General features: G+C 42.2%; 3 protein-coding genes across 3 annotated transcripts; 2 read left to right on the top strand and 1 right to left on the bottom strand.

Moving 5' to 3' along the window:
• Positions 1-61: 61 nt before the first annotated feature.
• On the bottom strand, positions 62-4,167 carry cnpy4 (canopy FGF signaling regulator 4). Its single transcript, XM_030753995.1, has 6 exons — positions 3,987-4,167; positions 3,768-3,894; positions 2,629-2,725; positions 2,369-2,491; positions 1,642-1,759; positions 62-933 (listed from the first exon to the last, which is right to left on the bottom strand). The coding sequence occupies exons 1-6, from the start codon at positions 4,069-4,071 to the stop codon at positions 800-802; spliced, it is 684 nt and encodes a 227-aa protein (XP_030609855.1). The 5' UTR covers positions 4,072-4,167; the 3' UTR covers positions 62-799.
• Positions 4,168-6,420: 2,253 nt separating this feature from the next.
• Positions 6,421-15,832, top strand: LOC115797379 (calpain-5). The gene is given in 14 exon segments (XM_075074447.1): positions 6,421-6,539; positions 8,398-8,582; positions 11,969-12,072; positions 12,074-12,092; positions 12,256-12,467; positions 12,662-12,854; positions 12,925-13,118; positions 13,451-13,528; positions 13,634-14,051; positions 14,117-14,239; positions 14,322-14,518; positions 15,132-15,250; positions 15,376-15,512; positions 15,587-15,832. Coding segments are annotated over 13 exon segments (2,136 nt in total). The 5' UTR covers positions 6,421-6,539; positions 8,398-8,417; the 3' UTR covers positions 15,764-15,832.
• A 2,692-nt stretch (positions 15,833-18,524) lies between these two features.
• LOC115797438 (transmembrane protein 272-like) lies at positions 18,525-24,687 on the top strand. Its single transcript, XM_030754018.1, has 5 exons — positions 18,525-18,606; positions 20,135-20,220; positions 20,339-20,389; positions 20,487-20,693; positions 23,758-24,687. Exons 2-5 carry the CDS (start codon positions 20,157-20,159, stop codon positions 23,964-23,966), a joined length of 531 nt encoding a protein of 176 aa, XP_030609878.1. The 5' UTR covers positions 18,525-18,606; positions 20,135-20,156; the 3' UTR covers positions 23,967-24,687.
• Positions 24,688-26,425: the final 1,738 nt, after the last annotated feature.

The raw sequence follows: 26,425 nt of genomic DNA, 5'->3' as shown, positions 1-26,425 counted from the left end.
CCAGCATCACACTAGCACTTGTGTTACATGAGCAATTTTATGTAGAAAAACTGAAACAGCATTGTAAAAAAGTATTTTATTAAACATGAAAAACACTGTACAGACTACACTTCAAGTATGCAGTTAGGGGTTAAAAATACTGATATGTACCATAACTGTGGCACAAGGAGAGGTCGCATCTAACACTGGAAAGATTTCAGATATTAAAGATAAAGGCTTTAAGCACGGTGGTGTGGTGGTTAGCACTGCTGCCTCACAACAAGAAGGTCCTAGGTTTGATTCCACCTTGGCCGGGGTCTTTCTCTCCGTGTTTGTATGGGTTTCCTCCCACAGTCCAAAGACATGCAGTTGCTGGAGTTAGGTTATTTAGTGATTCTAAATTGCCCGTAGGTGTGAATGGCTGTTTGTCTTTCTGTGTTGGCCCTGCGACAGGCTGGTGGCCTGCACAGGGTGTACCCTGCCTCTTGCCCTATGACAGCTGGGATAGGCTCCAGCCCCCACCCATGACCCTGAACAGGATAAGAGGATGGATGGATAGCTTTGAACTTTGCATGGAGTGCTGTAACAGTTTATAAAGGCCACACATAGAAAAATAATGGGAGACGTTTAGTTAAATTGTATAAAGTGTCGTGTTGCGCACATTCATCCTAAAGCTAAAATATCTCATTGTGATATTTACTGAATATTTGAAACCCTCTCACATAATTTCAGCTTCTGTCCACTGGTTTGCAGTTTGATGCCGACATCTGTGAGGTGTAGCGTTGTGTTCTGCATTTCCCTTTGATAAAAAATGTTTTTTTTAAAGCTCCCCAGCATCATGCGTCTTTATATCGTCCTCCTGCTCCTGCTTCGCTCCCTCCTCTTCTGCACTGGTCACCTCCTCAGCCCCCCCTTTGTTCCCCAGGTCTCCTTTCCACACCTCCTTTAGACACTCTGAGGGACAGAAAATAAAACATTAAGAGGAGCTTTGAAGGGCTGTGTGGTTTCAGTTCACATTTCAGTGACTCTCTTAAATCCCCTGTTTTAAATTAGTTGGAGGACTGCACACTAGCACGTCTGAGTTAGCTGCATACCCATAATCCCGTACTCTCTGTAGCCAAATACCAATGCAAATGGACCCGAACACAATACTAACTGGCCATAAGGTAGATAGAGCAGCAGCAACAACACTCCCTCACAGAAAAGAGCAGACTTCAGTGACAACAGGTAATCATTAAATAATATGCAGCATGAACGAGGAGTCGTGTTGGAGGTGGTTTGCAAAGCGGCTTGCAGGTGCAGAGCAAATGAAAGGATGATTGCTGCTGTGCTCACACGGCTCGTAATGATACAGTTTGTCTCAGCATCTCGAGTCCTCTCTTTGACTCACACATACACATTTTCAAAATGCACTACACCCTACTGTGAGTTTGCCTTTAGTTTGACTTCAGGGCCTGTCTGAACCAAAGTTGTGCTCAATTCAAGTTGCAGTGATGAAAATGGAGAAATTGTTATTATTGCTCTTATTATTATTATTACTTTGTGGTAAATGGACATAATCATTTTGGCACCACATTTATATTCTCTTGCCAGCGTGATTTTAAAACATTATAAATATCATCAGATGACCGGCAGCTTGTGTTGGCGTCATGTGTCTCCTACCTTGCTCTGATGTCTTGAGGACGTGGTTCTCACAGAGGAAGTTCTCCAGCCTCTGGTCCTGATGATGGAAGTACCAGTCCTCCACCACCGCCTCATACTGCTCCAGCATCTTCTCACACTGAAGACACACACACACACACACACACACACACACACACACACACACACACACACACACACACACACACACACACACACACACACACACACACACACACACACACACACAAACAAACACCTACTTAGATGTGTGAGGTACTTTTTCATTATCAGTTTACTGCCTAGAAGAGATGACGGTCTGCACAGCTCCAGACTGAAAAGCAGTTAGATGAGCTAAAAGAAATTAAGATGTAATTTAACATTTAACACTTTTCTAACACTTGAAGTGTCGTCAGAGTGTTGTGTCACCACACTTCATTGATCAAAACTGTAATTTTACTTTGCATAACAAAGGAGTGGCTGAGTCCAGTCAAAGGGAGGTGTAATAGCTTCAGTCAGATTCCAGTCTGTCTCTAAAGCGCCACCATCACTACAGGCAACACTCTGACTGTAGGTATATCACACAACGCCACTTCAGAGAAACAGAACAGTCCTTTTAATAATCATATACAAGGTCATGCATAACAATGTGTATTTTTGGTTTCCATAGCATCTGCATAATGCTCAGCTCAATATACTGAAATGCCTTGAAATAAATCATGTATACACACACGCAATATCATCCTACCTGTTTTTTCATGTCTGTCACCTCCACGGAGGGTTCATCCCACAGCTCATACGGCAGGCCCAAGTCCACTTTAACCCCTTTGCCCACCAGATTCTTCAGAGTTGTCATGGTCTGACTGGAGCCCTGGAGTCACAAACCAGCTAAATTTCAGTATGACACAAACTGACCCACATGAGGGCCGCATGAGAAACGTTTCTGTCTTTTAACCCAGAGAATAACACATTTACACATGTGTAACCTTTAAAGAGCTGACAGATTACCTTGGCATATCTTAGGCTGCCAGGCCTCTCTGCATGAACATGATATTGTAGGATGCGATTGCATATGTTGTCCACAGCCTCAGTCAGCCGAGTTTCCCTGAATCCAAACACACAAGTTTAAACGTTGTGGCCTCCCACACACACACACACACACACACACACACACGCACGCACACACACACACACACACACACACACAGTCACAGCTGTAGCTTACAACTCACTTCACACATGCCATGAAAACATTTTTGACCAGTTTATGTCCTTCACTGCACATATTAAACAAATCTGTAGGTTTGCTTTCTTGCATTTGTACAGTATCTCTAAAATTAGAAATATCCTGTCTCAGAGTGATGCTGAAAAACAAGTTCATGCATTTATTACTGGCTGGACTATTGTAATTCATTACTAGCAGATTGTCCTAAAAGCTCCCTGAAAAGCCTTCAAGGCCCCATTTTATCTTAATGACCTCATGTCACCCCAATAGAGCACTTTGCTCTCGTTGGCTTACTTGTGGTTCCTGGGGTAAAAAAGAATGGGAGGCAGAGCCTTCAGCTTTCAGGCCCCTCTTCTGTGGAACCAGCTCCCAGTTTGGATTCAGGAGACAGACACCCTCTCTATTTTTAAGATTAGGCTTAAAACTTTCCTTTTTTGATCAAGCTTATAGTTAGGGCTGGATCAGGTGACCCTGAACCATCCCTTAGTTATGCTGCTATAAACCTAGGCTGCTGGGGGGGTTCCTATGATGCTTTTTGATTCACCTTTTTTCACTCTGTTTATACCCCACTCTGCATTCAATCATGAGTTAATATTGATCTCTGGCTCTCTCCCACAGTATGTGCTTTGTCCCGTCTCTCTCCTCTCAGCCCCAACCAGTCACAGATGACTGCCCCTCCCTGAGCCTGGTTCTGCTGGAGGTTTCTTCCTGTTAAAAGGGAGTTTTTCCTTCCCACTGTCGCCAAGTGCTGCTCATAGGGGGTCATTTTGACTGTTGGGTTTTCTCTGTATTATTGTAGGGTCTTTACCTTACAATACAAAGCACCTTGAGGCGACTGTTTGTTGTGATTTGGTGCTAAATAAATAAAATAAAACAATTGAAATGAAAACCTGAATATTGCTTCTCATTCAGAGACACCTACGATGTGTTGTATTTGATCTTTTTTCTTCTCTTGCCGGTGTCCAGCACTTCTCCGACCTCCAGGACTTCTCTGGAGCGAGCAGTTTTCTCCAGAGCTTCCTGCAGCTCAACTGTCAGAAACTTACACACTGAGCGGACAAGAAAAATCAAAAGTTAGAAACAAGTTTTGTGATTGTGGGCAGGTCAGTTATAACAGGCTCCTGTCTGTTTCTGGTCTCACCTTCGCATTTATTCGGCAGCCTCTCGCTGTCTTCCGCCGAAACCAAACTGCAGAGCCAAAATAAAGTCAGACCGACAAGTTTCATCGCGACGCTGAACTGTAAACCCTACGGGAAAAGTAAGACAACTGCAACTTTAAAGGTACAGCAGCCACATCGGCATATTTGACGGCAACGCTCAACTGCGCGTGCGTACTGCATCGTAACAGACACAACTAGTCGATACCTGATGTTTCGATGTCAGGCCAGATTGTCGCTCTACAAACGTTAAAGCGTGCTGTGTGTCCGGAGTTTAGTTTTGTATCACTCTCTGAAGATACCAGCTCTCACTCTGAAGCTCCATCACTCATTATGTCATTATTCTGACATTACTAACTTACTTACTATATTTGTATTTTTTTATTTTTTTAAATACAATTCTGGTTCCAGTTACTCCAAAGGATTATTACTATTAATGTGTAGTTTTATTATGCACACCTATTTCAACTGGTGGTTCTAATCAGCCAATCACATGACAGCAACTCAGTGTATTTAGACATGCATGCATGGTCAAGATGACCTAATGAAGTCCAAACTGAGCATCAGAATGTGGAAGAAAGATTATTTAAGTGACTTTGAATGGGCCATGATTGTCGGTAGCAGACAGGCTGGTTTCCAGTGAGCTGCAGTTCTCTGGGAGAAAATGCTTTGTTGATACCAGAGGTCAGAGGAGAATGGCCAGGCTGCTTCAAGCTGATAGGAAGGCAACAGTCACTCAAATAATTGCTCGTTACAGCCAAGGTATGCAGAAAAGCATCTCTGAACGCACAACACCTCCAACCTTGAAGCAGATGAGCTGCAGCAGCAGAAGACCAGGTTCCACTTCTAAAAACAGGAAACTGGTAGTTCTGAAGGCAAAAGAGGGTCCAACCCTGTATTAGCAAGGTTTGCCTAATCAAGTCTGTGTATATGTAGAATAGAATAGAATAGAATGCCTTTATTGTCATTATACAGGATGTACAATGAGATTGGAGGGAAAAAAAAATGCACCAAAACTAACAAATATGAAATACAAAAGCAGAAATGCTTAGATTATAATACACAACCATGCACTAACATAAAAAAATGTATGATGCATTTTTCTATAAACATATTTGACTTAGTTTATTAGTGGTTTAAATAAATATTGTTATAACCATATAGCCCACATGAATAACAAAGCTTCCAAATTGTGAAAACCACTTTTTTTTTTAAATATAAGTCTTGTACTGTGTGAAGGACAAAGGGATGAAAACAACTGAATCAAACTCTGTAAATAAAAATCATTAAACACTTTGATGGGGGTTTACACACAAACACTGACACTGTCACTTCACAGAAACATTTAAAGTTTCAGCATGCTGCCAGGTCAGATGGATATTCATCTGTATGTCATTACTGACTATTTCTAAAAGCACAGAGTTTCAAAAATGGATACATCCACAAAACTGTGAGATCTAGATACACAACTGCTTTTATTTATTTTATTTTTTTGTATATCAACAGCATTTTAGTTTTGCCCTTTGCTCCTTAAGGTGTTTCCTGAAAAGCTGCTGCTGTTGCTGCAGGCTGAACATATATGAACGGAGGATTATCGGCTTAGTGTTCGGCAGTGAAGCAGTTAAAATAGGAGCACTAGCCTCTTGGTTTCTCAGGTGTCAGGAGGAGCACACTCGACAGCAACAGATCAACAGATACTCCAGCCGCCTGTGAGGGAGAAGATAGAGAGGAGAAGGGAAGAGGAGAAGAAACTGCACAGATAAGACAGAAAAAGAGAAGCGAGGAAGTCACAGGCCATGTTAAAATGAGAAGAGAAAGGAGAAGAGATGAGACGCGAGAAGAAGAGGGAAGAGAAGAAGACAGAATATGCACCGGACAGAAGAGCCGAAAGAGCAGTAAGTGATATGCACGTATATACAAACACACACCCCTAGAAACACATTTGGTGATGTTCTCCAGAGGATGTCAGAGGAGTGTTCGTCTTCAACGTCTGAAACTCGAGTCACTACAGTAACTGTGTGAGGATTTCCAAGGCTCTAATCGTGTTGTGTCACCTGGTGTGGCAGCTGTCCATTGTCTGAGCAGAGGGAGCTAAAGTTACACACACACACACACACACACACACACACACACACACATGCACCAGCTCTAAAAACTGCACACACACTCAGATGATGCACAGTCATGATGTGAGGAGTTATGTTTCACATTCATTTTTTTTCCATCCAGGTCCAGTGGCACAAATATGACACTGAGTTAATTACCTGGTGGAGATGTAGCGAACACTCCTGACAGATTCAGAGGACAGCACGAGAAACAGCATTTACCAGCTGACTCTGGGATAAAGAAGAGGAAAAAGTGGACATGTGCTGACTGTTTTTTGGTGTTAGAGCAAGAATGGATGTCTCCAAAAAAAAAAAAAAAAAGAGGATGACTAAATAACTAACGAGGGAAACAATCCTGAATTCACAGCCGGGGTGCAGCACAAAGGTCCATCTGAGGAAAGCAAGTGGATAAGCTTCTAGTTTGACTTGAAGGTAAAATATATGCACATAGTGTCATGACAACAATGCAGGTATACGCATCAAAATTATTAAATGGCAATGTTACGAATTCTCTTTTAACAGAACTAAAAGTCAATGCACTGAAAAGTGAGGACTGGAGCAGGCGATCAGTCAAACTTATGGACTAATCAACTGAACAAATAGGGTGAATAAGTCAAAGAAAAGTTTACTAAGCAATTAAAGCCTTATAAAGTCCAAAGTTAAATACAGTCATCAATTAACTTAAACATTTTTTTAAAAATCCCCAAAAGCTGCTGAATCTGATCATCAGCTTTTTTTAAACTAAGATTTGTCTAAATATTTACTAAATAGTACAGTGCTTTTCCTGCATTTACTTCCTGTATAAGCTACAGAAAGCCTGGCTTTGGACCCTGTATTCTTTGCTGCTTGTATATTTACACATTTATTTCACTAGCCTGCTGCAGCACTGTTTGGCCTCTTAAGTACTTTTGGCAAACTGAGATATTTAATCACACTGAGAAATGTAAACAATAGAGATGGTAGATGTCTGTTTTTATGCTAAAAATAGGTCATTTTGGCCTGTTGCTAGGTGGTTGCCATGAAGTGTGATGGTGTCCTAAAATAGCGTGTAATTCGGCTTTTGTGGAAATAAATGAGATTAAAATAGCAGGATGCTTTTAAGAGGTGTGCTTGAAAGCTAAAATGGGTCATTTAGCCTGTTGCTAGGTGGTTGCTAGGCAACTTAATAATGTCATGATGTCTGAAATAGATAAAAACATTCAAGATCCTAAGCTGTACCTATGTGCCAGGTTTGGTTGCTCAACTCCTGGCAGTACAGGGGGAGTTCACAGCCAAAGAAACAAACACACAGACAGAGCTTTAGTGTGTTATAGTAAAATTCAAATCTGGTTTTAGTATAGCAAAAACACACTTGAAATAGGCTCATCCAACAACATCCAGAACAAAAACCAGCAATTTGAAGAGTCAGGGTGATGCACAATAACAAATTAAAATGCAGCACCTGATGATTAATTATTAGAAATTTTACTGAGTGCACTGAAATAAAACTGAATCTACTGCAGGGGCCAATCCATAATCCTACCAACCAATCCGTGAGCATCAAACTAAAGATGTTCATTGATTCCTGCAGCTTGATTATACATGTTTCCCCCCAGTTCTGACTGTCTGCAAAAAACCCAAAACTTCACTGTTAACTGATGACACTGACCTGTGCAGGATCTGCAGGCACAAGCGCCTGTAAAGTTTCATCTGCGCAGCAAGTCTCTGTATTTGACCCCACCGTGTTACCAAACACACACGCACGTACTGCTGACTCCTGCCTGAGTTCATATCACTGATGACTAAAACAGTGCTGTCACCTTAGTGCTGTCCCTAATGCCCCCAAAACACACACTGACCTTGCAGGACACCCCCCGCAGCTCCCTTTATGAACTATGGACTATGAAAGATGCTGCTCTTGTGTTCCCCATTGCACTCATTTAGATGGTTTTGTGTGTGCTGAAGCTTCCAGTTCCCTTGGTGCCTAACCATCTTCATCCAGAATGATAAAAGGTCATTTTGCTGTCTGAGTCATTCTTCTACAGCACACCTTGGGTCTGTGTTTTAAGCCACAACTATAAAAAGCTGTATTCTGGCTGAACTGCCATGTAGTCAGCAGTTAATTTACAATCATGTGTTGATATGAAATTGAAGTTCAGTGAACATGCTGTGAGCGTAACCCTGTGCTGCTTCGGCAGAGCATAGCTCCAGTTTCTCACAGCATGTCCTCTGACCCATCCAAGTGGTTTGCCTTTTGCATATGAGTCACTCATCTGCCCCCTTTCTCCTCTGCTTTCTGCATTACTTTAAGGCCTCTGAGGCCCAACCAGGATGCCGGAACGAGGGCATGACTTCCAGGGCCAGAGTTTTCACAAGCTTAGGCGGGCCTGCCTCCGTCGAGGAGCGCTCTTCAAGGACCCTTTATTCCCCGCCACAGAGCAGTCCCTGTTTTACAAGAGACAGCCTCCGCCGGGTCTGACCTGGAAGAGGCCGATGGTGAGTTTGAAATAGGGACAGGGAGAGAGAGTGGTGTTTGTTGGTTTGTTTGAACAACTGCAGAAAGTTATTTTATAAATACATCTCCTCCCCTCCCACATCTAAACTGAGTTGCTGCCTCCACATGCTACATTTCAACAGATTGGGTTAATTAAAGCACTTTCTATTATAGGACAGGCGTCATGTCAGGCAGTGAAACCTTAGCCCTCATGGAGCAAGTCGATGACGAACCGCTATATTGGAGGGATTGTGTGTTTGTACAGTTGAGTGTAGAAAAAGCACCAGCCGGTGTAAATAGCCCAGGTGTTTTTAGGGCACTGTTGTGATGGGTACAGCTGTCTAATTATAGGTTTTTATTGCAGCTACAGCAAACTAAGGGTGGTGCAATACACTTAAATTAAAGCAGGGAAATTTAAGGGTGGATCAAGGTCAAAGTGACTGGTGTTTAGTGCCGATAAATATGAGACAAAATGTCCAAAAACTTTATGATTGCAGAGTTTTATTCCAGTAGTAGGAATATCTGCTGTGTTTTAATGTTCAGGGCACTGCTCCCCACTCTGCTGAGGGAAGTCTATTTAATCCTAACAGTGAAACATGTGAAAGGATCAGAAATCCCTGGGTATTTCCCCTCAGGGTCAGTAGTTCGAGTATATGTGCCAGGCCTTCAGCGCTCTTAATGTGAAACCCTGCTGTCGATTAATTTGCTGATCCAGGGCTGAAGAGCAGGGGTTACTGCATGTCCAATGCTCTACTCAGGTATTTTAAGCATGTATCATCACAGATGATAGGGTGACACCTGTCACCTCACCCTGCTGACACACAAACGCACACGCAGACCACAGCCTAACTTCCCATGTGCTATCAAAACTATCCTGTTCATAATCTCTGTGGTCTCATCTGTGTTTGCTATGAACACGATTACACCATAGAGAAGGGTTATTTCTTGTCTAGTGTTACGGCTGAAGAGGTTATGGCCACCCAGAGCGTATCTTTCTGCGTGTCTGTGTGCGTGTGTGCAGCAGCACTTCTACAGTTACCTGACCCGGTCCAAAGTGAGATCAGCAGATCAACACACACACAGGATCTGTCTCCTCAGCAGTGCTGACACTCTGACTGCATCAGCTCGCAGGCCTCATAAAACACTATGATGATACTAACTGCTGCAGTCATTAATGACAGCGTTTGCTTCACTTAAGCAGCATTAGAAGAAGTGCTTTTAGAGATAAACCCAGTTTACCCTGGCAGAGTGGATTTGTATTTTTCTTCAGATTATGCTTTTAGTTTTAGGGCCAACAAGTTTACAGTTTAGTTTTGCTTCCAGCACTACTAAAAAAAAAGAAAGAAAGAAACCCTGCTCAGGTCCAAACACCAGATAGACACAGTTACCATCAACCTCATTAGCGGTCATCTAGCAACTAAAGAGTTACAATGTGTCCAAAAAAACCTGAGTAACTACATGTCCTGGGCAAACAAAACTAAATAAGCTTCATGTTGAACAATACAGGATTTTTTTATCAAAATTTAAATGAGAAATTCAGAGCGATGTAGATTTTATCACTGATTTCACAAAACTCCACAAATCTTCACACCACCTGTGACACGCCACACATCAAGTCGGTGGTCCAGCTCCTGCCAAACACATCTTGTGTAACACTTTTTTGTCTCATGTCCAAATCTGCTTTTCAGTTGGTGGATTTTTTATTGAATTTTCTCAGAAATGCATGCTGTACACTCTTGAGGGAGAAATGGCTGTTGCCTGTATTTCCTGCCAAAAATGCATGTGTGAGCCTCCTTAGTGCTTGATGTATAAATAACACTGGTCAACAAAAAAAAAAAAAACCTTTTTGTCTGCTACCTGAGGAAAAACTGATTATTACTAATTTGGGTACGCTGATTCCAAACAGAATTTCTCTAGCATGTCAGGATCTTGAGTTACGTAACTATGCCAAAAAATGCCAATCGCCAAACTCGACATCAATGATTTTATTAGGAAAGTACACCATGAATATACAACTGATGAAAAAAAGACACAGACGGGGCACCAGGATAGCTCAGGGTGTGAGCAGGTGCCCATGTATGCTGCTTGGCTGTGCGGCTAGCGCAAGTTCGAGTCCCAGCCTGTCGCCAGCCGTGTCCTCCCCTGTTTTTCCTCCCTGCCTTCCTGTCCATCTCCACAGGAAAACCATCAAATAAAGCCAAAAAGGCCAAAAAAATATCTTAAAAAAAAAAAAGGACACAGATACCAAAATCAATCATATGAGGAATCTCAAACTAATACAGTCCACAATTAGTCTGCCTAAACAGTTGACAAACACAGAAGTTTGACGCTGTAGAAACCAGCAGTAGTCACCCATCATGATCTCCATTTCAGAGATATCTTGATGGAACCTTTCACCATGGTCGTCGCTCACATCACCCAAACTGGGTGGAAAGAAGTCAAGATGAGAGTGAAGGACGTGACTCTTAAGTGACGTTCTGCAACCCATGTGTTTGAATGATATGAGCATGTTTTATGTAGCACTAAAACTTTGTTTTTATCTATTGACAGATCAAAGCAGTCACTATAAGAAACTGCAAATTTCTGGCATTGTTGATCCTCAGTATCGGCAGTTAAACTTTAGTTGATTAAATTTTAATGACCATATTTGGATTCAGCACCCCCAAAATCACCTAAATTATTGCTAAATTCTGTTCAGTTTCAAAATTATAAAATCTTAGCACACTCTGCATTAGCGTGAAAAACACCAGTACAGCAACACATTAGCTAAATATTAACATGTGAATAACTCAAGAACCTGACATGCTAGAGAAATTCTGATTATTCTGATGGTTTTAGTTTTCTTTTCATCTCAGCTGTATGGGAAGCTATTTTCATAACTCATCTATTTAAATTGTATTTTTTATTTCATAGTTCTTTAAGTGCATCTTTAGACAGTTTGTTAGGTTTTACTTTTGTTCAACTGTCTTGGCTGTGTTTGTGGTGATGGTGCCTTTTGAAGCATTTTTAATGCAATTATGTGGCAGTAATTTTGATTGCTGTGAGGTACACACCCCATACGAGAACTCTGCGCTTCAGTTTTTATGAATGAAATGCATTTTGTTTTAGCGGGTATCTCGGTCTGTGTCAGGCACCTCGCTAACTTAGCTTGTTAGCATTAGCTGATATTCCCATGCTCTCATGTAAATATGGTCAGTTGTTGCTCTAAAAAACAAGCTCGTAATGGGTACGATGCTAAAATCAAGGTTTTGAAATGTGAGGCCATGTGAGTCCATCTTTTATATACAGTCTATTGATAAAACAACACTGTTTACGGCTTTCTGTGCTGGCGCTATGTTCCAAATATGTTTATCTTTTTCTCATAAACTTAAGTGCTCCTCCTCTGCAGGAGATATGTAAGGATCCCCGGCTGTTTGTTGATGGCATCAGCACTCGTGACTTGCACCAAGGAAGTCTGGGTAACTGCTGGATGGTGGCAGCCATTTCCTGCCTAGCCATCGCTGTGGAAGAAGGTTGTGTGTGTCTTCTCACATTCTTCACAATCATCTTTCCTCTTACTCTTTGTTTCATATTACCTCTATCTCTCTCTTCCCCACTCTGTATTCTGTTTTGTCTTTTTCTTCCTTCTTGCCTCTCTCCATCCTTCCTCATCTATCTCTCTCCTCCTCCCCCCAGGTCATCCCTGATCATTTGGATCAGGAGTGGAATCCAAAGCATCCCAACTTGTACACGGGAATCTTCCATTTCAGGTTCTGGCGCCTCGGTCGCTGGATGGATGTTGTTGTAGATGACCGTTTGCCTGTCAGTGGGGATGGAGTGCTGCTCTTCTGTCGCTCGGCCACACCACGAGAGTTCTGGAGCGCCCTGCTGGAAAAGGCCTACGCCAAGTGAGTCACAGCAGAAAATGCTGGTTGATATTTGATGGGAATTGCTCCCTTAATTTTGGGCTGCCTGCTGAGCCTAGGTGTTCACTGCAACAACCACTACTCAAGGCAATACTAATATGGGGAAGAGGGACACATCCATGTGTAAATATCCTGAATCGGTTATTCAATCAGTCTTTCCCTCTCTTGCCTTTTAGACTCAATGGCTGCTACGAGGCCTTGGAGGGAGGAAACACTGCAGAGGCCCTGATTGACTTCACTGGTGGAGTTTCAGAGCCTCTCAGTCTGGATCGTGAGGCCCTCAGACTGCACAGTGACCAGAGGAGGGTGCTCTTCCAGACATTAGCTAAGGTCCATGAACGCAGATCCCTCATCACCTGCTCCATACGGGTAGGGCTTCTGTCTTTAAGATTTTAAAAACCGGTGATTTGAAATGACTTCAGTGCCTCACATTCCTCAGCCAGCAGATGGAGAGACGGTGGAGTCAGTGTTGGAGTGCGGGCTCGTGCGAGGACACGCCTACGGGATCACGGCAGTGAAGAAGGTGAGGTTGGGTGAGAAGCTGCTGAAGACAGGTGGGACATCCAGGCTCTTTATGGTCCGCATGAGGAACCCGTGGGGGACCACAGATTGGACTGGTGCCTGGAGTCAGAGGTGAGGGGACTTTGAACCCTTTGTACTGGCTTCTGCCACATGTCTGACTGCTGAGAGCATTTTGTAGGAGCTCTGGGAGAAAAATCAGTGTTGCTGTGGTTTGCAGCATTTTACAAAGCTACTGCAGATATTCTGCAGAGTTTCTGACATTTTACAATAGCCTGGGAATTGTTTTACTTGGGGGGGGGGGGGGGGGGGGGGGCAGCATCTGTTGTTTACATTATGGAAGTCTGAGAAATGGACCCATAAAGGTTTCCAGAAGCTGAAACACTGCTTGTATTTTTATGTCCTTTCCAAGTGCTCTGCTTTTTGTCCTTGCATGCCCCCTGCAGGTCAGAACAATGGCAACAGCTGAGTCGCACAGAGAGGGAGAAGATGGGGCTCATTGTTCGTGATGTGGGGGAGTTTTGGTACTTCTGATATTATCATTTTCAGCACAAAAAAACAAAACAAAACAACGCTGGGGAACGAGTTTCTGCTTCACATTTACAGTTATGCTGTTTCTTTTCTTTCAGGATGGATTTCGAGGACTTCTGTCACCACTTCACAGATGTGGTAGTGTGCAGACTGGTGGAGAGGACTCTGCTCTGGCCGAGTTCTCACTGGAGAGAAGTGAGCTGCTACGGGGAGTGGGCTCCAGCTCCGAGCACCCGTGGAGCACCTCCACCCGCTGTGCTTCAGAGTAACTATACACTGACCCTGGGTAAGCACAGCATCAAGCACGGAGGGACCAAGCAGCGTGGTAACCGAAAGGAGGAACGACTCGGTGAGAGTCAACAGGAAGGATGTAAAAAAGGAAGAAGTGAGCCTGTTATGAACAAAGTGACAGTGGAAAATGATGTGGTGAATGGAGTCTGGGAGGCGGAGATGGATAAGAGGAGTCGATGTGGTGGATGTATCAATCACAGGGACACTTTCCTGCACAATCCACAGGTAAACCTAAAGCTGGAACTAGACTTTGAATCAAAAATGTGAAAATGACTTTTCTTTCTTTTTAGTTTATATTTGAGGTGCGAGTCAAAGAGGAGGAGGTGCTGATCTGTCTGCAGCAGGAGGACAGGAGGATGTGGAGGAAAAATGGAAGAGGAGAAAATCTGCCCATTGGCTTTGAAGTGTTGAAGGTAAGCAGGTCACTGTGCAACCTCACACTTTTTGAGTTAAAAAAAAAAGAAGATAATTTCCCTGCTTCCCTATCATCCCCAGGTGGAGGTGAACCGCTGCAGCCGGGTGCAGTGTGTGGTGGAGCAGGCGGCGAGCTCCGTCTACATGGACTCCCGCAGCGTGACACTGAGGGGAACTCTGGCTCCGGGGCGTTATGTTGTGCTGCCCACCACCTTCCTGCCAGGCGCCACAGGACGCTTCCTGCTCCGCCTCTTCTCTCACTCTCGTATCAGACTCAGGTGTGTGAAAGGTGATTTGCTTTGTAGGCCAACTGGAGAAAAAGTGTTAAAAAGGCTTTGAGCACTCTTATATTTGTAGATACTTAAACAAATATGGAGAAACAAAAGTGCCAATATATAAGTATAACCAACAAATTTATTTTGTTTTATTTTATGTTTCCAGATTTTTCCAGATTTTATATTATTTGGTTATGTTTTTTTAGGAGACATTTCTGCTTTATGCAAACTGCAGTTTCATAAAGTCAGCTTTATACCTATTGCATGATTGACCCCAGGATCACAACAGAAACGGTTGTCTCCAGTCAGGAAATACACTAATTTTAATATTTATTTAAATGTCATATCTATTTATTTATGCTTTTATTTACATATTCATATAGCTTTAATTTTTGGCAGTTTTGGCCCTCCATAGTAATTTTTTTTTTTTATTAAAGAAAGGACCTAGAATTTAACACAAATCTGATTGTATATATTAAACAACTTCTCAGGGCCAAATTGTTACAAAACATCTTTTCTTTCACTTGAGCAGCAACAGTCCTTTCTTACTGCGTTCCTTCTCTTCAGCATGCCCAGTCCTCTGCCTTTAACATAATTATTTCTTTTTTTCCATTAGGGAACTAAGGGAGGACTTACCATCTCCCTCTGTGCTCAGCTGTTTTCTACCTCAGCCCACCGTGGTAACCACAGTTTACCTCCGCAGGGCGTCAGGACTCTGCCCTCCCAAACAGACAGGTGGCTCTCTACAGCTTCAAAATAAATTTTAAAAAATACACGCAGATTTGGACAGCCTCATAATTCTTTCATGTAACTCCCTTGGCGTTTTCTTTCTTTACACCACGCTGGATTATGCTCCACAGCCCCTGATGTTTACGCCGTGGTGAGGTGTGAGAATCATAATGTCAGGACGCAGGTGTTCAAAGAGGACAGAAACCCTGAATTCAACCTGAGAACCATCTTCTACAGGAGATACCCCAACACAGACATCTCTGTGGAGGTTTGGCACCTTCATGTTCCCTCTCATAGAGCACACAAACACACAATCCTAATAAATTTCCTGTGTGTTGACAGATATACAGCAGAGGTCTGCTATGGGACTCGCTGCTCGGTGAGACTCGGCTCCAGACAGCAGAGTCTGAGAGGAGTCGAAACCTTGTGATGAATCTGCGAGGCGGCCGGTCACGTTCAGGATTCAGAGGTTGCATCTATCTGGAGACGTCTTCCAGCGTCTGCCTCACAGACCTGTGACGGTCTGGCTGCAAACGCTGCTCTCTCAGGGAGAAGCTGAGGAGCAAATAGCAAAGAACTAATAAATAAATCTGTGAAACAAAGGTGCTGTAGTTTTTTTTGTTTGTTTGTTTGTTTTGTTTTGGGGGCGGAACTATTTGTATTTTAAACCAAACTAAGCCACACAGTCTCTGCACTTTACGAGTTTAGATTACTAATGTATTCAAAGATGTGCTGTGGTGATCTCCTGGTCAGGTATGCAAGCTCACAAACGGTTTTCACGACTTCAGCAGTTCAAACACAAAAGTGGAACTGCTGCCAAAATCAGTTTTTGTGTGTTATTTTACAATATTCATGATTATTATTATTGTGTTGTTGTCTCTTATTATTGTTTTATTGTCTAGCCTTTTGTTTTATTCATTAAACGCCTTTATATTTGCATCTGCTATCGTTTGTGTTTCCAGTAACATATTTGAATGTAGACACACAGACTCACATTTGCATTCTCCTGTGATTAAACTATAAACAAGCGTGTTTTATTTTATTATCACTTACCAAACCCATTTAGTTTAAATCACTGAACCTTCCTAAAGAGGAAGCTCAATGAGGTCACTGCTGACTAATCTACAGTACTCAATTAAACTGAACTGCTCCAAAAAAATTAAAGGAACATTTTTTTAAATCAGTGTTTAGCATCAAGTCAGTTAAACTTCTGGAATATTGATCTGTTCAGGTTAGTAGCAGAGGGGGTTCTTAATCAGTTTCAGCTGATTTAATGTTGATGAAATTAACAACAGGTGCAACAGAGGGGCAACAATGAGACAACCCCTAAACAGGTACGGTTCTACAAGTGGAGGCCACTGACATTTTTCCCTCCTTATATTTTCTGACTCTTTTTTTCAGCAGTTTTGCATTTTGCAAGAGTCACTGTCACTACTGGTAGCATGAGGTGATACCTGGACCCTACAGAGGAGCTCAGTGGACCAGATCTGAGAGGAAATCCCCCAGGACACCATCTGTTGTCTCATTAGCAGCATGCCCCGATGTTGTCGGGCATGCATACAAGCACGTGGGGGCCATACAAACTACTGAGTACCATTTTCAGTTGCTGCAATGAAATTTTAGCAAACTGGGCTAGCCTGCTGCGTCATTGTTTCACTTTGATTTTCAGGGATCTTTGAATTCAGCCCTCTGTAGGTTGATCATTTTCATTTCAATCACACAACGTGGAATCATTTCATTCCTAACACATTACTCAGTCCATATCAGTATAGATATTCAGCATGATTATTTTTTTTTTCCCCACTGAGATCTGATGTGTTTTCAAAGTGTTGCTTTATTTTGTTTTGAGCAGTGTATAATCAACAATAATGTGTCAGCCCTGTCATACAAGTCAGAAGGGAAGAACGCCACAAATAAATTAAATAAAAATGTTATAGTAACAACTTAAAGTCAGCAGGATGAAATACATGTCATAATTCAACAACAAGTCTAGTTTAAAGGATATTTTTTATCTCTTATGGTTCAGATTACAGACTGTAGCAGGCAGAGAACCAAAAAAACAACATCCGCTCATTTAAAAAATGTAATCACCTTTTTTTTTTTAAAAGAATAAACATTAACAATTAAGATCAAAGTATTAAACATTCTTCTTTCTCCATCAGTGCACAGCATGACTTCATGCTATAAACCTTCCAGTGACCTCACTGGGAGCCGGCAGGGCGAGTCATTCTAAACAGAAGTCATTGTATTTCCTGTCATCAGACTCACCGGTTAAACTAACAAGACAGAATTTAGACTAGAGCAAAGTTGAGTCCTCCCACGCAGGTCAAAGGAGACAGGTTTGTCTTCTGGCATTGTTACAGATTACAATGCTCACAAAAACACCTGTACAGAGTACTGCTCATATTAGCAGAGCTCCACTCTGCTGTTTAAATGCAAACAATAAAGCTCTGATAAAAGCAGACGGCTCATTCTGCTGTTATCTGCTCTCATTTGGCAGCATTTGTTTATCAGGAGTGTGGACGCCTGTGAGCGTTGAAAGTGAAGGATCTTAAATTACCATGACCGTAGTGGAAAAATAACGTTATCAATATTCTGACAATTCAGTTTTATTTACATTTGATGTCCCTTTGACTGATTTTGCCTACTCCCTTTTTTTTTTCTGAAATATTTTACATCTGTTTAACATATTAACCTGGGAATTTGAAATATGTCTCCTAAAGGAGAACTCTTGGAACAACTTTTAGGCAGATGGCATTGAAAGTACAAAAGAGTCTAAAACCGTATTAAGTAAATGTTTTCCAGACTGGTGGAAGAAGTATTTACATCCTTCAAATGTAGAAATACTGCAATATTTTTACATTCAAAATCCTACTTAAGAAAGCCTTAAATTAAAAAAAAGTATGCAAAGTAAAAGTACTCAACGTGCACGATGTTTAAGACTCATTATGGGTTTTAATTATGAATAAAATAATCTACAATAATCATACACATTTATTAGCAGATTTATATTTTTTGTTTAATAGCCTAAGGGTAAAAATCAATTAGAAACTTACTAAAATAGCTGTAGTGGAGTAGACAGTACAATACTTCCTCCAAAACTAGGTGCAGAAGTACTGAAATACTTTCATGGTGGGCCCCTGTAGACACACCCCTGAACCCACTGCAGTCATTTTGACACTCATCATCATCAACAGGTGCGAGGAGCGGAGCAATTTACATCTTTAAGCCTGACACGCGGGAGCTCGTCACCGCTCACCTCTATACAATCAGCTGATCGCGTGAACGCGCGCTCCCGAGAGGCGGAGACCGTCAAAGAAGCAGGAGCAGCTGGAAGTAAGTCGGCTCTGAGTGAGGCGAAGGTAAGTGGCGGAGATTTCACTGGGACATGGGGATTTGTTTGTTTGTCATTTGGAGTTAAACCCGGCGGACTTCAGGTCGGTGTGTTATGAAGGTGGAGACGCCTTTTGCAAACTCTAAAATAAAGGCGAGGCTGCCGTTTAACGTTGTGGTTTGGTAAGATCTGGCGGAAACTTGGGTTTGAAAGCGAGTGTTTTAGTTCCCATGGGAGCTCTGGAAATCCACCCAACTCCCGTTAAAGGCAACTTGAAAAGGAGCCCACTGCCCCAACTTTTTGGTGTTTTTTTTTTTTTATGTGTGTGTTGCCGTGCACAGGTTGTTTCTTTCCGTTTGCTGTTCTAGTTATATTGGTCTGACTGGCTTTGTAGAGCACGCAGTCACGCCTCTTATTCTTCACGGGTGTTCACTGTATCTACTCAAATGCAGTCTGTGCTCATAATTGAAAGCTGCACGAAAAGTAAATTGAATTCATGCTGGTGTGACCTGTCAGACTATTAAAGGATCGGTAACGAAACACACACTTTTTTTTTTTTTTTTTTTTTTTTTGTACTGCCCCTTCGTGGGGTTTATGTTATGAAACCAAGGATATGCTGCCCACTTTGACTCTGTCTTAAGCAGTGGTGAAACGGCTGCAATGTTCGGGCTTGTAGAGCACTTTATAAATGAGCACCGTGTGGAGGAGAGCCTGTTGGAGTCAGGTTGACCGCAGCAACAAGCTGGAGTCGGACACTGATTTTTCCATGTGGTGTCGGTGTACAGACCGAGCTGTGCGATCAGCTGACAGCAGATGACCGCAAGATGCGATCCTGAAGCCCAATTCCTGAAAAACAACTCCACACCATAACCCCCACACCAAACTTTACACTTGGTACAATGCAGTCAGACAAGTACTGTTCTCCTGGGAACCACCAAACCCAGACTCATCCATCAGATTACCAGTTGAAGAAACCTGATTGATTGATTCTCCAAAGAACTCCAGAGAGCCTGTTTCCACTGCTCTAGAGTCCAGTGTTGGTGTGCTTTGCATGTGACCTCTGCACACTGTGCACCTCAGCACCCTCTGACCCCGCACTCTCATTTTACATGGCCTACCACTTCACTGCTGTTGTTCCCAACTGCTTCCACTTTTTTATAATACCACTAACAGTTGACTGTGGAATATTTAGTAGTGAGGAAACCCTATAGTTTGTGCTGCTGGCAAACTGCTATATTAACCACACTGAGAAAAGTTTAAAAAAAAAAAAAAGTTTTTGTGCTAAAATGTTTCATTTTACCCTGTTGCTAGGTGGTTGCTAGGCAAAACGATGACATCTTAATAAACAATGTTGGTAACAACCTTCAAGGGTTCAAAAATTATTGTACTAACATTCATTATTGTATGACACTGTAATGAAGTCAGAAGGCTTGTCTGAAGTTTTTCATCTCCTCCTCTGGCTGATAGATCACTTTGCATACTTTCAGTTTTATTTTCAAAAGAATCTAAACAATCTTTGTCTTAGACTTCTGGCTCCTTTCTTTCTTCCTCTGCAGGTAAGAGACTTCATAAGCAATAATGTTGCGCACTAACCTTATGGGACGCATCCAGAACCCTCCTCAACCCCCAGCATCCGCACTAGGTAAAACCCAGTGATGTTAATGTCATGAACACTGGTGTCTTAGTTTAATTTCTGTAAATGTTTTGTAAAGAAAATAATCTGTGGTGTTCTTTTTTTGTTTTTTTTTGTTTTTTTGCAGGAATTTCAAAGGTGCTTACAGCCATCCTGCCCATTGCTCAGATTGCAGTTGGTGAGCCACATATTTACTTCCTTTAATGACAGATGTCTTTTCAGGGAACTGTGCCTGTTGTTGTTTGACTCTGTATCATCATCCTCGTGTCCACCAGGGGCAAAATACCTGGATCAATGTCCACAGCAGCACTACATCCCCATCTATCTGATAGTGGTGGGAGTCTTTAGCCTGATTGTGGCATTGCTGGCCTGCCTGCCCTGCGCCAAGGAGCGTGAAGACGGCACCTCCAACCCGCTGAGCTGGATCTGCAGAACCTGGAACTCACTGATATCCTTCTTTATTTTCTGCTGGTTTATTGCTGGTGAGTTAAAAACCCAAAGGGAGCCACTTGTTTCTGGTTGGGTGGCTGTTAAAATTGTGTAAATACAGTTGTGGGCACCTGGCAAACCACCTTTATAAATTCACACAAAGGGGATTAAATATCAACCGCTCTCAGTACAGCACCACAAACAGAACAGGAATCCACCAAGACAGCCACAGCAGAAACATGGTGCTACAATACCCCCCCCCCCCCCCACCACCACCACCACCACCACCACCACCACCTTGTCCATTAGATTCATCATAGCAGACACTGAAGCTCGTTTAAACCAGGCTGCAGTTTCATGTCTACTTCCATTAAAGGTTCCTGGCTTAGTTTTAGATCGCTGACCAACGTATAGAGCTAGTTTTCTGTGTTATTTAGGTTGTGTGTTCACATGTGTGCGTGTGGCTCATAAATACACACATTCCATCTACATTAGTACATCTTGCAAGGAGCCAGCAGAGACAAAAATGAGAAGGACAAGTTTGTAAATATGGATGTAATTATGCTTCTTGTAGTCTGAGGGTTGAGTGGTTGGTTGATCGATATGCTCTTTATTCTCATTGGTCAGAACTGATCCATTATTTTATTAGTAATATTATATTAGTGTGTCTATGTTGTAGAGTTTAGGTGCAGCTTGTGATAAGAAGGCCTGCAGGATAGTGGAGCATATACCACCTGAGTCAAGTGGATGATGCCAGTGGCAGTGAATAGCTGCTAGAAAAAGGATCAGGATTAGTCAATGTTAGCAGTAGTGACAGTGGATCTGGGAATGCTGAAGGAGGTGAGGATTTCCTGAAGATCTGTTGAATGAAATTGTCCACAATACCAACCTGTATGCATTCCAAACTGAAAAAGAAAATCTGAAAGTTTCCTAGGAAAGTTTTCCTGGGAATAAACATGGTCATGTCATACATCAGATATCGTTCCTGTGACTGGCCATGTCATACCAGTGAACAGGTTTGAGGAGATCCTGAGGTGCATTCACTTTAATGGCATAGTTGCAGATGTAGTTGTACATCTTTGTGACAACATACAGCAAAAGAATCACAAGGTGTTACTTCAGTTTCTTTTACACCATTCCACTCGTTCAGGGTATTTATGACACTGGAGCATGCAGCACCAACAGACTTCAGGCAGCACAGCTGAAATTCAGCTGATAGCAAATCAGAGGGAAGAAAATGTGTACACCAACAGACAGTATTTTGTTTGTTTGTTTAGTTCAACATACTATAGTTGACACTTTTTGGAAGGCCATGTTTGGCACCTGTTAAGTGATGCTAACGTATTTTTGGTTTGTGCTCTGGATGTTTTACCCAATTTTCTTGGTCATACTGAACTATTATAAATGGTAGTAATACTGAAAGTACTGCTTCTGTCTAAGAGTGTTTGCTTATTTGTTTTTGTTTGTTTTGGGGGAATTTTTGGTAGAAAATCGTAGAAAGTCTGCAGTTGATCAGTCAGGAGCTAGGTTCACCATTTTTACATTGTAGAATATGTTAAAATGAGAGAACATCAGACTAGCAGTATTTCATTTCATACACAGTACCGTATTTTTCGGACTATACGTCGCTCCGGAGTATAGGTCGCACCAGCCAAAAAATGCATAATAAAGAAGAAAAAACATATATAGGTCGCACTGGACTATAAGTCGCACTTTTTTGGGGGGGGGTTGATAGAATCCGAGACTCAGAGCAGAAATTCCATCTTGAACGGCAATTTAAAATAATAATGGATTAAAGAACAGGACGAACACGGTTACACCTACGTTATGCTAACGTAGCACATTCAGCTACATGACGCACAACGAACACGTGTTCGGTATTGTAACGTTGTAAACACACTTCCAAAGTCGGCGATATTCACAACAAAGGTCGTCTTTATTAACAGAAAAACGGCTGCTGTAGGCCACAGCCACGCCAACCACAACTACAACAGCGGAACAGCAACACACACACAGGCAAGCTCTCGGTCTTTTTCTCTCTCTCCATGCTGCCTTCGCGAACCTCCCGAACAGTCCGAAATCCCACAACATCAACACGCTCTCTAACTAAGAGAATCGCTACAGTATGTTAACGTAACATTAAGTTATTCAGATAACCATAGCATAAAGAACATACTAACAAGTTAACCAAACCATCAATCCATTGAATTCTTCATCCTCGGTGTCACTTCTAAACAATTCCGTACACTCCGTAGACGAAGCGCCGCTTCCTCTTCTGTGTCGCGTTAGTCAGACTCGTCGTCAGCTGCAGTTCCAATTATTCCAGCCTTTCTGAATCCCAACAGGATGGTTTGTCACTGAAGCCCATGTTTTCTTGATCCATCCAATGACTTCCAGGAAAGTTGGGTGGCGCATTCTCCCAGTTGCCGTTAAGCTGTGCTCTCCATCCACCATCCACTGCGCCCACAGGTTACGCAAGACTGCCTTAAAGCTGCAGTTCACGGAGATGTCAAGTGGCTGGAGTATTTTGGTTCATGTGTTATAAATGTCACATATACGTCGCTCCGGAGTATAGGTCGCACCCCCAGCCAAACTATGAAAAAAAGTGCGACTTATACTCCGGAAAATACGGTAAATCATTTTGCTACTGTGTACATTTCTTTGGTTCAGAAGTCAAACACTTGCCCTCCAGCTGAGTAGACATGTTTGTAACTCAAACATTTCAATTGGATTTTTTTCATCCCTATGGCGGGGGTATCCATAAGTGGGAAACTGAGCATTAAGGTGCATCAGGGTGAGAATAAGCACATTGTTGTAACACGTCTGAACCATTAGATGGCACTCTATGCCTTTTGTAAGAATGGATTATGGCACACAAAGCCCTGGGTGAGAGAGAGATGGTGTGTGTGTAATGTTATATAAATAAATAAATATATAATATAAAAATAATAATATAAAAATGTTTATTTCTTTAAAGTCAGTGAGGCTTTGACTGCTCCTAAGGCCACATCACTTGGTGACATACATCTGCCAGCTCAGTCCTCCAAACTTCAAAGACTGGCCACTTAAATCTTAATTTAAACCTTTTATGTATTTATGTATTTATTTTTTTAATAGGTAATGTGTGGATCTATTCTATTTATGAGCCCAACTATGAGAAAAACACAACACATCCGGTCCCCTACTGCAACAAGACCCTGTACCTGTTTGCCTTCTGGACCACCACCTTGGCCTACATCCTGCTCGGTGTGTTCTTCGTGTGCGGCTGCTTGGTCCTCATCTGCGCCTGCCTGTGTGGCATTGCCGACCCCGACGACAACGTGTAGAGACTTTTGGAAACAATGAGGAATTTGGGAGGCACGCAACAGATTTGCTTCTGAAGTATTTACTGTCAAACACACTTGAGTCACACGTTTTTGTACTTTTGGAAATATGTTCTTAAAAAAACAGTAGGGTAAATACAGAGCATGAATTGGAGTGATTTTTATATCAACGCTTTAGTGTTAAAGTGACAAATTAATGGTTCATAACTAGTCATAAACCTTGTGTTAAAGATGGAAAGCTTTTGGTAGGTACCTGATTGACTGAGATGATTCTAGTGTGTTGTCCTTGCTGAGCATTTTTCACCTGTGCAGCAGTTACTGTTTGTAGGAAGTTCACTTTGAACATCTGGGGCTGATACAGGTGTTTAAGAGTTTGGCTGTCACTAAACTGCAGATAAATATCAAACACTGGCAGTGTTTCCCACCATCATATTCAGGTAGGGATGTATTAAAAATCTTCCTCATCATGCATGACACTAAACACTGTTTGTCATACTTTATAAGCCTGTGAGGTGTCTGTTTACTTTCTGTGGAAATCAGGACTTCTTTGCTTGCCTCTCTGGTTTATGCTGTATAAAATTTACTCACAACATTAAATTTGTATCAGAGATTTATTGCTGTAAATTATGTTTCATGAATCTTGAGATTTATAGTCAGAGGTGATGTATTTTGTCATCTGAAGAATAAAAATGAAAGAGAAATAAATGAGTGGGAAGCTTTCATGTGGCAACTGTAGTAACAAGAAATGTATCTGACCTGTTATTTACCTACAAGCTAAACAGCAGCCATGTGTGCAAAAAATAAAAAAGATATCTATGTATTAGACCTATGTAGTCTCTGGAGCTTGAAAAAGGCGACTGGACTTCTTTTTGTTTCTTGAAGACGTTTCAACACCGTGCGGAAAGTGTTCCCTCTAAGGCAGAAGGGAAGCATAAGGAATACACACACATTGAGAAAGCCCTCAAAACATGCGGTTACCCCAACTGGGCCTTCATCAAATCAGCTAAGATGCACAGGAATGAAGGCCAAACACAAACTACAGAGAATAGGAAGGACAAGAGGAACAACATTGTCATCCCATATGTGTCAGGCTTGTCAGAGAAACTCAGAAGAATTTTCTCCAAGCATGACATCTCAGTATACTTCAAACCAAGTCACACCCTAAGACAAAAACTGGTTCATCCCAAGGACAAACCCGCCAAACACAAGATCAGCGATGTAGTGTATGCTGTTCAGTGCAGTGAAGAGTGCTCGGACCTCTACATTGGTGAAACCAAACAGCCTCTTCACAAACGAATGGCACAACATAGAAGAGCCACCTCGACAGGACAAGATTCAGCAGTACATCTGCATCTGAAGGAAAAAGGGCACTCTTTTGAGGATGCCAATGTTCACATTTTGGACAGGGAAAACAGATGGTTTGAAAGAGGAGTGAAAGAAGCCATCTATGTCCACTGTGAACAACCATCATTGAACAGAGGAGGTGGATTACGTCACCAACTTTCCCCCGCTTACAGTGCTGTCCTGAGCTCCCTTCCCAGACGTCTCAACCCCCATTCACACCTTTGTTCCAGTGACCTCAATAGGCCACAGGAAACAATGGAGCGGAGTCCTAAATTGGTTTCAACTGAAACCACTGATTAAATATGACCCACGCCCCCTTCACACCTGGGCACATGTGTTCAAGCACATGATCAATAGAGGGTCATAACCACCTCCAGGGGACTACGCCCACAGGGGTTTAAATACCTGGGTCTCTCCACCTTTTGGTTGAGAACTGAAGAAGCCTTTCGGATGAGAGGTGAAACGTCTTCAAGAAACAAAAAGAAGTCCAGTCGCCTTTTTCAAGCTCCAGAGACCACTATGACCTGGATGACTGAGAATCTACACAGACATTAGACCTATGTAGTATTAATATAATAGACCATGAGTTTAGTTTCAGTGTATCTGATCTTTAACATTTGTAACCAGGCACTGATTCTATCAAAGTATTTAAATATCTCTTTCTGTGCAACCAAGTGATAACCATTGTACACAGATACTGTGGCCAAAATCTCACTAGTAGGAGAATTGCTGGTAGGAGTACATCAACCTCTTCAATGTACACTACAAATATTAATATTATGCCTAATTAAAAATATTAAGTAGACAACTGAGTTTTTAGCCATCAGTATGATGGGATGCATGGTCACCTTTTTATGGGTAACAGCACATCATGGAGTTTAGAGGAAATTAAATGGCAGATAGGATTGCAAGGGAAGTCACAAAGTCTTTAAGTGGGTCGGCTGGTTATTAGTTTCAACAGGACAGATTAAGGGCATGATAATGCAGAAAATCAAGGACAGGTGGCAAAAGCGTCGGGAGGCAGAACGGAAAGGATGGCGGTTTGACAAAATCCAGAGGAGAGAGGAGACAGGCATATCACCTCTCAGACTGACACATGCTGGTTTAAATAGCACATT

The sequence above is a fragment of the Archocentrus centrarchus genome, chromosome 18 (genome assembly GCF_007364275.1).
Source record: "Archocentrus centrarchus isolate MPI-CPG fArcCen1 chromosome 18, fArcCen1, whole genome shotgun sequence".
In the NCBI taxonomy this organism is placed as follows: Eukaryota; Metazoa; Chordata; class Actinopteri; order Cichliformes; family Cichlidae; genus Archocentrus; species Archocentrus centrarchus.
The sequence above is the reverse complement of the archived record's forward strand: the minus strand, read 5'-3'. Positions and strand labels throughout refer to the sequence as shown.

Excerpts from the sequence above, each read along its gene's own strand:
- LOC115797438 (XM_030754018.1), top strand. The coding sequence starts at position 20,157 with ATGTTGCGCACTAACCTTATGGGACGCATCCAGAACCCTCCTCAACCC. Across the intron at positions 20,221-20,338 it reads ACCCCCAGCATCCGCACTAG|GAATTTCAAAGGTGCTTACA; the intron begins GTAAAACCCAGT and ends GTTTTTTTGCAG. Across the intron at positions 20,390-20,486 it reads CATTGCTCAGATTGCAGTTG|GGGCAAAATACCTGGATCAA; the intron begins GTGAGCCACATA and ends CGTGTCCACCAG.
- cnpy4 (XM_030753995.1), bottom strand. The coding sequence starts at position 4,071 with ATGAAACTTGTCGGTCTGACTTTATTTTGGCTCTGCAGTTTGGTTTCG. Across the intron at positions 3,895-3,986 it reads GCTGCCGAATAAATGCGAAG|TGTGTAAGTTTCTGACAGTT; the intron begins GTGAGACCAGAA and ends TTGTCCGCTCAG. Across the intron at positions 2,726-3,767 it reads AAGATCAAATACAACACATC|GGAAACTCGGCTGACTGAGG; the intron begins GTAGGTGTCTCT and ends GTTTGGATTCAG.